The sequence below is a fragment of the Gymnogyps californianus genome, chromosome 13 (genome assembly GCF_018139145.2).
Source record: "Gymnogyps californianus isolate 813 chromosome 13, ASM1813914v2, whole genome shotgun sequence".
Classification (NCBI taxonomy): domain Eukaryota; kingdom Metazoa; phylum Chordata; class Aves; order Accipitriformes; family Cathartidae; genus Gymnogyps; species Gymnogyps californianus.
Genome location: NC_059483.1, coordinates 15,324,850 through 15,335,936, shown reverse-complemented (window position 1 = coordinate 15,335,936; position 11,087 = coordinate 15,324,850). Strand labels below are relative to the sequence as shown.

At 33.6% G+C, this 11,087-nt stretch overlaps 1 protein-coding gene across 1 annotated transcript in view; it reads right to left on the bottom strand.

Moving 5' to 3' along the window:
* Window positions 1–1,340: 1,340 nt before the first annotated feature.
* ERC2 (ELKS/RAB6-interacting/CAST family member 2) overlaps window positions 1,341–11,087 on the bottom strand; it is a 396,230-nt gene continuing 386,483 nt past the window's right edge. The window contains exons 21-22 of the mRNA XM_050904885.1: window positions 2,193–2,327; window positions 1,341–1,367 (exon numbers count right to left, since the gene is read on the bottom strand). Of these exons, the coding sequence (XP_050760842.1) occupies window positions 1,341–1,367; window positions 2,193–2,327 (162 nt within the window). The remainder of the gene's footprint in view (window positions 1,368–2,192; window positions 2,328–11,087) is intronic.

Sequence of the window (11,087 nt, the reverse complement as noted above, 5' to 3'; positions counted from 1 at the left end):
CTCTTTGTCTCCTATTCCCGATTAATTAGTCTATCATACATCTCCGTTGTAACTTCAGCAATGTTTTTCCCTTTTATTTCTACCCAGACATTATGAACTTATAAACTAATTTAGTATCAAACAATGATTCTTCATATCAAAGCAATGTTTTATTTTTCCCCAGGGTTCTCTACCTGAAAAAGAGTTACTTGTTTCTATAGACTGTTTTTCCTACTCCAGATAAATATATATAGATAAATATATATAGATGACTTTCCTCCTTGTCCTACTGTGACCAAGTTCCTCCTAAAACTCCTACAGTTTTCAGCTCTCACTCATTGCAGCAGGCTAAACAGTCATAGTGAAAAGAAGTCTGTCTTACAATTTGAAAGTCATCTTCAGGCCAGACTCCATTCATAGCTGACAAGCTCTCCATTTACTAAGCATATTCATTTGAAATGGAATAGTGGCAGCCAGTATCAGCTGGAAACACATGGCATGCTGGCAGCATGGCTTACATATATGTTTTAATTTCAAAATAGAAGTTTGTTTGCTGAAATTTCATTTATTACATCTTAGCTTCTTTCATTTGTATTTCTTGTGGTTTAGCATTTCATACACACATACACATATACACATACATGCACACATGTACACACGCATGCATGCACACACACACACACAATTTTTTACCATAACAAATTTTTAACAGTATCAGACCCAGACACCTCAGAAAACAATTATGAAAACATGTTCGCTGGCAGAAGGGTATTTTAAGGATGAGATAAAGTTGTCACTAGAATTTGAAATACTATTTTGGTGTGTATATATAGAAATATAATGTATATTTTACAAAATTACTTAATGAATTAAAGAATTTATTATTTTCAATACTATAACTTGATAACTAGCTATAACTAATAACTATAACATTATTACTAATAGCTATAGCAATACTATAGCATTATTTTCAATATTATAACTATAAAATTAAAGTAGATAGTTTATTTTTCATGGATCTGGTCTTTAAGCTTTCCAGAAATAAAAGGCACAGCATTTTCTGTTTGGAAACATCTCTTTCAAACACATCAAAACAATAAACTTTTTGGTCAAGGTGTCTGCTTCACCCAGTTGTCTATGAACCAGAAGTACTGAGCTTGCACACTGGACACTTTGCAAATTTCTGCCTATTGACAGCAACATTATCTGAAAAACCATGTTAAAGTATTCCAAAAGACAAAGTGTTTGAATGCTAATAAACCACAGAACATCATGACCTCCTCATTCCAAACATATACAGAGTAAATATTAATTTAAAACTGTGACAGTAAACTTGTTTTAATCATATTCTATTTTAATTTTCACTTAACTTTCATATCATTAATATTCTACAATATTATCAATAAAAGCAAATTAGTTATATATTTACAAAAATATTTTTGTTTGGAAAATTTTATTTATTTGTAAACCAATATTGAAATGTACAAAATCAAAACAGTGTTGGACTTATGGATGTTTTTTCACCCTGGGTGGAAGAGAAAAGGTTCAATGCTAGCATGCTCAATTAACATACTTTAGAAGATTATGTTATTAGGACAGTTATTTGCCCTTTCTGAAACACAGGACTCTAAGAAGAATAATATTCTAAGAAGAATAATACTGAATTACTAAGCATTTTTAAACTAAAACATCTCTGGAATTTGGTTTATCTTGCCTAGTTAAAGATGCATCACTATTGATTTTAAGCTGTATCTGTTATTTGAAAGCTTCAACAAAAAGATACTTTCAAAAACAGTTTAGAACCATTGGTTTACAAGTTGCCAAAGGGAACTGCTGCACAGGTTTTTCAATACTAATGATTAATCCATTTACTTAAACAAAAAACTATTCAAAAAAGTGCATACTTCTGAAATACTAGTAATCACTAGTAATCACTAAGCAGGGAATTTTTCACTGATTTTCTACTGAAGAAGTTATGTAATGCTGAAAATAGCTGCAAAACTTCTAAAGAAAGATAGGGAAGAAAAATATAAGACACCAGACAAAAAGTCAAAATACTTAAATTGTTTCAGGGATGGAAATAAATACTAGAGCTATTAGTTTCAGTTCAAAGAACACATCACTTAGTTATTACTCTTTGGAATATTTATTTTATCTTGAAATATCAAAATAGTAAAATTATAAAACTGAAGGTAAAAAAAGAGGTGACTAACCTGATCTGGAGAGGGTCTGTGGTTGGAGTGTTGTGGCCTCCCAGGAGATCGATGATGGTGGTGGTGGTGATGGTGGTGGTAGTGATGATGGTCATCATCGTAGTTATCTGCCATCAGTTTCATTCTGTTTTGTGTCTGTTTAAGATGTAAAGTGAGACAATTCTATTACATGCTGGAATATATTACTCTAACAGTGTTTTAGGAAGATCTTTTCTTTTTTTTTTTTGGTAACTGTAAGGATCTAACAATAGAAGTCTGGACTACTGGCTCACAAAGAAAAAGAAACAGAAAAGTCAGAAAAGGATATGAACAAGGATGTTGTTTTTGAAGGATGTCAACAAAAACATTCAGCTTTTCTAAATTTACTATTTTAGAACAGTTTCTTATTTTTTCCAGTCTATTATTATGTTGTGCCAATTAACTTGTAAAAGCTCACTAGAGGAATATTAAGTGTGCTTCAAATATTTACAGTTAGCTACTGAGGCATGTCAACAACAATCATGAATAGTTATGCTAAAAGCTCTATTTCGGCTTAATTATTTTAATTGTACACAAGGATCACCCTGCTAAACAGTAAGTTAAAAGAATCTGAAAACTAACTGATACAGACACAGGCACTTAGAGAAACAAGTGATTATGGAACTTGACACATATTACTGAATGAAAGTAAGTCTTAGATACAGATCTTGAAAAAAAGAAGATCAACACTTCAGCTACTGCCGTGTACAGATAATAAAATCTATGTCACCATGAGATAACAAAATACATCGCTGCTCTTTATCACTATTACAATTATTCCGTACCATGAAATACATAGACTGGAATAATTCAAACCTTGCTCATAATACCAAAAATATCTTACTACCAATTGCCCAATACCAGTGGATACAGTACTTATTTTTTCTGTTAGTAGGACTGAAGGCTGTCTCAGGCAAACTTGTTAACCTGTAATCAAGTTTTACCTATTTATGCACTAACAAAACCCAGAAGAAAATGCTGTCAACTCTCAAAGACCTCTTCCAAAATTAGAAGACTCAATTAGAGACATATACAATTAATATCATGCAGATGACTGAAGGAAAGACAGCAGTCTTAACACACTTAATGTCATCTTCAAAAATTTCACCTGAACCCTATAGGAGAAAGGTTGTTCTTGAAGGAGCATTATCTACTTTGTGCCAGTTCTCTATGTGGACATCATTTCAGTTGGTCAAGCACAAACAAGTCTACTTTGCACATAGACACTTTTGGTGAACAGTAAAGATAAGAGACTGAAATCAACTGCAAAAAGCCACAGTTTAGTTCTACCCATGCTCCAAGGTAGCAGGATACGTGCTAACTCCAGTGAGGACGCTGGCTAAACACATTACCCCAGGACTTTGCTCAAACTAATGAGTTCTAAAGAACCAACTTAAACAGATGAATTTAAACACAACTCATTTGTTTGGGTATGTTCCTATATTAACAGGTCTAACTGGCTTCCAATTCGAAGTGCCCATGAGATAGCTGGTGTCGCATAACTAGTATGTTGTAAATTTACTTCCAGAACGATTGTAAATTGATTTTCCTATGAGAACAATCCTATATCAAAATGTCTGTTAGGAAAATTTCACTGGTAAGTATATTTTAATAGAAAATGTAAAAACTCAGAGATTGCTATTAAATTCCCCAATTTTAATGTTTTTTGCTAAAGTAGAAAAGAGATTTGGAAAAAAAGCAAACTAAATATTCATATTACACAATATTTGAAGTATAACAATATCTGATGCGAGGAAAACTATGAACCACAGGGATCACAGGAAATCCTGATGTGTCTTTTTAGCAATTAATTTTTTTTGAAATGTCACAGTGCTTCTCAAGCACTTCACATGATGTCCATTAGCAGGATCATAGAAAACTATTTTACAGGAGGGGACCTGTACTTCGTTCAAGCAAAAGCAACCAACCAACCAAACCAAACCCTTAAGGCATCCACAATAACAAGACAGAGGAACAACCACAGATCAGATGCACACATGCTTTAGCCACTGTCAGACTCTTTCTGAGCATCTCTATAGCACTAAAAGAGCATCTTCTCAGTGTGTTACAGAATAAATGTCCTCCACAGGTCAAGTGGTGGATTCCTTTGAACAGGAATTGCAGTGGCACTATATGGTATCATTTCACATTTTTTAACACTATTTTCTGCACAGTTGGAATCATTGCATTTTCTCCCTCCCGGATAAGAAGATGGAAGCATACAGCTGCATGAATTTCAGCTATGAATTTCTACCAATTTTGCCAAAAGATCAACTCAGTCTGAATCATCATAGTTGGTCTGTTTGTCTTTAGATTCAAAGAGGAAGGCCTTTTGAACAAAAGAGTGGAAAAGATGGACAATTAATAGACAAATAATAACCCACTTACTGTAAACACTGTAATATCCTGCCTCTTTGGGGAAGCTCCTAACATTTTATTAGTTTATTTTCTTATCAATGAACAGCCTTAAATTTCCTACCTTTCAACTGTATTCCATAAAAGAATGCAAAAGTTAAACAAGATGATATATGCAATCCTAAAAGTGTCCCCTGTAATGAGGTGTTGGGGATTAGACGTGTCATGGGATAAGAACTGTAAATGAATGATGTCATCCTTCTAATTTGGTGCTGAAATATAAATAAACCACTTCTAATGTTTCTTCCTTTTGGATGCCAGATTGCAGTAAAATGTGCACAAAGAAATGTTAATGTTGTAGTAGGCTTCCTTTAGTGTGCCTGTTCTGGAAGCAAAATATATAAGAAATGCGAAATGAGAATTTCTTTTCCACTCAGGTGATCATCAAACAATCCAAACTTTTACATGACTTGTGATTGCCATTAATTTCTTAAAATGATGCTAAATATTTTGCAAAATATTATTTTTAAAAGCTTTTGGTTTTTATTTGTTAGCTCTTCACAATGATAACTAATATGATTTTGAGGTTCTGTTTGTCTTTGCTTTAGCTACTGTCAGAGTGCTATACTTCCACACTGAACTGTATTTTCCAGGTATGCTTAGCTTTGACTTCAGAAGTACAAAACACGGCATGATTTCAAACTTTCAAAAGCAGGACTTTTGAGGAGGATGAACAGGAGCATTTCTGGAGGAGGAACAAAAGTAAAGCCATTCAGAGGAACAATATAATCCTTTTCAGGTCCTTCTAAACAAAAATCTGTAACATTACTTCTGTTTGCTTCCCTTGCTAACTATTTTAATCTTTAGTAGGCTTTGAAATGCCAGGTATATTTTTACTTGAGGAAGAAATTAATTAACCACGTTGGAATTTGTTCAGGACCCCAGGGCTTCACACCCCTGCACTTACATACAAGCACATACACAAACACACAGAAAGGTGTATACATTTTAGGATGTTGCCTCGTCAGACAGAGAGTAAATCCTCATGGTCTGGGTCCCATATGAACACATTAGGACACTGCCTCACTACTGACTGCGAGGAAAAAATACCACCTACTGACTTGGCAATGTCATCATTTCCTGCAACATCTTCAGCATACTGGAAAATTTCCTATTCAAGAACATCCAAGACCTTTTCTTATATTACTTCTGAAAGCATAACAGATTATTCAATATGACTTTTCTGGATGATCAGGAAACTCAATCTTGGAATGTACAATTCATGAAAATTAGAGTGATGATTGTATACGCATTTAAACTGTGCCATATCTAATTTGCATCATACATTACTCTGCACGAGTTACTCCATATCTAAAATAGTTATATTATAGAGTTCAAAATTTTATTCACATTTTCCTCTCAAAACTATTATTATTGATATGGTTTTCCTGAAAACGAGGTTTCTCAAAATTTACATAGCCACAGCTCTGACAACAAAATTACCATAACGACAGTTCTTTTTGAAAATGCCTGGTGAACACTAGGCCCACACCTGAGAAGGAGCAGATTTTAATTTGGATTTATACTAGGAAAGAAAAAAATGTCAACTTGTAAAATGCAACAATTAATTAACTGCCTCTCCTACAGACCATGTATAGCCTTATTAGTTTTAGCCTAAACAGTTTCCTCAGATTTTTTTGCTTTAAATTTATTGACTACATTCAATAAATACTGCATCCATTTTGAAATAAAGGAATGATGGAGGAATTAAAAGCAGCTTAAATCAAGGTGCACAGGTATATTAACCCTTAGGGCTTGAAACAGTTGTCTTTGATCATTCAATATCACTATTTGCTAAGCTGTCAAGGTCATGAATGGTATGTGTAACTGAATTTTTAGCCCACTTACCAAAGAATTTATGATCTAGCACTGTAAGAAAACTGACAGATATTTCTTGTCCTCCTAAAATTCTGTTGAGTTTAAGTAAGGATCTACTGAAGTGAAATGAAAGTCTTTGATTGACTGGTAACAGACCAGATAGCTTAACAGCAATCTGTAACTGTAAAACTATAATATTAAAACTGTCTTTTAAAAAATATTTTAGCAAGGTGGCAATAGGGAACTATGCTTTGATCTGTCATCTGGATCAAGTTAACAACAAAACTCTCATGAATGAGGTTCAAATGAGGAAAAATAGTAAGATTTGTTGCTCTGGGATATAGGTGTAATACCATTCAATAGCTATTACTTTGTTTTGGATTTTCTTCTCAATCTCTCTTCACTAAATGGAATTTGAAACATTTCTAGAATATTCACTTTCAATAGGGTAGGATTTTTCCCTATATGATATGGGAAGGGGTCAGATATAAGGCCTACAAGCTATCCTGGAGATATCCTGTGGTCTAATTATTCAAGCATGTAATTTATAATCTAGAGACCAACATTGTAGCTTTGATTCTGCAATGGCCTCTTGTCTTCAATGACACAGAACCTCTATTTCTTGCAATTTCACTATTTGACAATAAGCATGCTAATATTTCCACAAAGCACTTTGAGATCTTCATGTGGCAGACGTTTAGTTCTAGTCTTCCTGATTTTTACTAATAAATGATTTAATCTGAGCTTTTTTTTCCTAAGACAATAATTTTAGAAAACACAAATAAAATCTTTTTTTAACTTGAAATCCAGAAGGTAAGGATCTAAAAAGTTGTGTGCTTAAGACTATATAGTTAACCAAGTTTATCTAGAAGTTGCATAAACTTAGTGGAATTAACCTGGATTTAATGAAAGCATGTGCAACTGCAATTGGTTTTCCAGTATGAATCCAGTGCTTCAAGCCTGAATTCCATCAGCTGAGGGTCAATAAAATGTTTGCTAATTAAGCCAGCTCTGTACTTACTCTCTCCAAATAAAATCGGTTTTCATGTCAGAACAATATTTTTACACATTTTTTGAAAACTGTTATTGTCTGAAGACAAGTGAAGAATTTATCATTTCTAGTGCCGTACAACACAAAAGTTGCTAACTACCATAGAATACAATTTATAGCTGATTTGTTATTTGATAAGTTACAGTTAATTAAATATTGGACAACAAATGCTGTACTTGGCCTCAAACATCCTTAAAGTTCACCAAATTACATTCATCACTCACAGTCTGTTAAAGGACTATAACAATTTGCACGAAATGAAGAGTTTACGAAAACAGAATATATTTGTTCACTAAAAAATACAAAATGTTCCACAATGTAGGCTGTTATGCTTGTGTAACAGAGGAAGACAGTCTTGAAAAGTAGCTACAAAAGACATTTCAGAAGGCAGCACAGAATGCTGTGTTTCTGAGTAACCCTTATGGTGACTTCTAAGACCAAAGAAGTCATCACAGGCTACACTGAAAATTAAAATTAAATGCCATGTAAAGCCTGTATTTCTAGAACTTGGTCAAGTTCACTGCCTTTTTTTTTTTTTTTTAACTCTTCAGCAAGTTTCCATTTATTTCACTTCTGTTGTCTGATCATCATTAAATATTTTTCTGACATCAAAAATAAGAAGTTCAAGTTCCAACCTTGGAGCCTCTAAAAAACATGTTCAACATCACTGTCATTTAGTTCTACCCTCTTTGAGCATCTCAAGCTTACTAGAGATACATGCATCCTGCATAACTGATTTGATAATAAGCCAAATAGTGAGCTTAATTTGAATCCATTGCAAAGTTTCAGTTGAAACTTCTTTTGCTTAAACTTCTCTATATACTTAGAGATTTTTGAGCACTGGTTCACTAATTATCTAGCTGAAGTAAAAAAAGATCATTCCAAGGCTATTATTGTTAATGGTAGCACACTTCTTGAATCAACACATGATTAAATGAGACAAATTGTTAAAATACATCCACCAACTATGCTTTTGACAGAAGGACTTGTATCATTTTTCCACAACCCGAAGGATCTGTTAATTGGCCACTGCTTTGAAGGACCTTTTGCCAATACTAGAGCTGCATGGAAGAAGTGGACTTCAATATTCTTCAATACACTTCAAAGTATTCCAGAGCTTGTATTACTTTATGCTAATTATTCAGGCAACTTCTAACAACATAATACTAGCAACGTAATGCTAATTATTTCCAAAATAAATTATACTCTTGTCTTCTATTGTTAGAAATATATGATAATATTCAATTCAGGCTTTTTTGTTGCTTATGCAGTGAGCTTTTAGACACGAAGAAAATTCCAACAGAAAAAAAACTTAAGTTATGAAGACTATAAGTTTGCAAGCACTCATCAGTAACCAAAAGATAACAAAAACATTACAGTATGGTAACTAACTAGGAACTTCAGATGCTAAATAACTATCATAATCATAACCATATGGGTGTTGGAATGCATCACTATGGGGTAGAGTTATGTTTTACTGAGTGCTTTAATTATGCATTTTTTTAACTTTTTATAACATCCCTGTAATGTAATATATTCTTATATTCTTACTCTTAGCTGTATTTTAACATGGGTTTTGCTGCTTTGTTTCCTGCCTCCATTGAAGAACACAGTTTTTTCCCTGTTAAAATTCCAAATGGGCTAATAAGCATGTTTTTCTTTTCCTGTTATAGTGTATGACTTGTCTTGGAAAGTGTGAGAGACAGGATGCATGCAGGCTAAAAGTGCACATGATAGCTTATTAGAGAAAAGTTTGGCTACTCCTCATTTAACTCTATTTTTTACCTCGTTAATGATACTACTGTTGCATATGAAGTAAAGAACACAGTAAAGTTTTTGTGCTAAGAAGGCATATAATTTTTTCTTTTTTCCGTCTATATCTAGTTATATATTAAACTTAATTCATGTGATGTTTTACATTAAAATCTTACAATTCTTGTCATACGTAACACGCATGCAACCAGAAGGCTTGTTCTTCAGGCCCTGTCTGCCCTCCCCAGTTTCACAGGACAGAGAACAGGGACTAAGAAACAGTACTGAGTATTTTCCAAGTTTTCATGAAATCCAACCTTCCTCCCAGGTGAAATATAAAAGCAATTGCTGGTCAAATCAGGTACTCTGTCTCCTGTGCAGCAATGGAAAGCATCTTCCAATGTAGGTCTTTTCAAAGACTTGGATCTGATAATTTAGTGTTGAACATGAGCATAAAATTTTTACATATATTTTGGTTCTTTTTTAACTAGAGTCCTATTTAACTGATATTAACAACCATTACACCTGCTGCTTTGCAAGATTACAAAATGTGACTGACTTATCCTGAAAGAAGTTAGTGCTCATAGTAAGTCTCCCTCTTCACGAGCTGAAAGATACTAGTCTCACAAACACTAGCTGGGATATTAGACACTTGGCAGACCGAGACAGGCAGCAGTTCCAAGTGCCATGCAGACACTTATCTAAAGTACTAAGGCCAAATTTCAGCTTTCCTGACACTTGTGATTGAACAACGTTATGTCGATTTGAACATGGTCCATCTGACTTTTTAGTTGCAGCCTCTGCATTTAGAGTTTGTGTTTTTGAAGTCTTTTAAAGTTCTGTGAATTAAAAGTATGGCTTGAAGCGCAGGAAATATCTTGTAATAATACAGCATACTCGGTAATGTATAGGCTAAAGTCATGCTAAAAGTATTTGTCTGAGTCCTACTACTAAACTTGGTAATTACATAGAAGTATGTAAGAACATAGACACAAAGTGGGTTAAAAAGCATAATTAAAGCTCTGAAACAGTAGCTGCCTGAGGACATCTCAGGCCAGGTCCTACTAAATGCAGACAAGCAACGTAAGAAGGTCAGGTTCTCTGGGTTTTTCCTTTTTTTTTTACAACAGGAAATAACTCATTAAAAAGATACTTGCCCATAATAATTATTTAAAACCAGACATGAATCAGAAACTTCAGTAGCTAAACAAGACCTTTGAAACTGCAAATGTCTGGTTAGTAGCACTGATTTTCTTTCAGCATTTCTAAGGCCTGAATAGTTCATTTCAGCTGTAATTTTTGCAATTTCATTAGCAAGCTCAGCTCTCTCATTTGTATCATATACAAAATATAGCCTAAGTGGAAATTACTACATTTCTTCCATTGTATGCAATAAAAATTGATAAATAAAACATAAATTTCAACACATGGATGGTATATTGGAATATGGACCGAAATGGAGATAACATCGTAACACTGTCTTGATATGCTTTATAGAGACACCTTACCTATAACTAATTTTTGTTTGATCCTAGATTGTAGAAATGATAAGTTTTATCCACCATCACAGGAACAGAAAAATCTGACACCCAATTTTTACAATATTTTTTTCATAACTGGATACTTAGCACTGTACTTGAGATCAAGTGTTAAACTATATTTAGCTTTATTATCATGGGGTACTTTGTAGTAGAACTTAAGGACTTGTTTCAAAAATGTCTCATGGAGAAAAAAAAAAACCAACTATTTGGCTTGGGAGTTCACTCATTTATATAACGGAGATATTCACTATTCTTATCTGAGATACTTAATACCCATTTTCACCTATCAAGCCAGCCAGA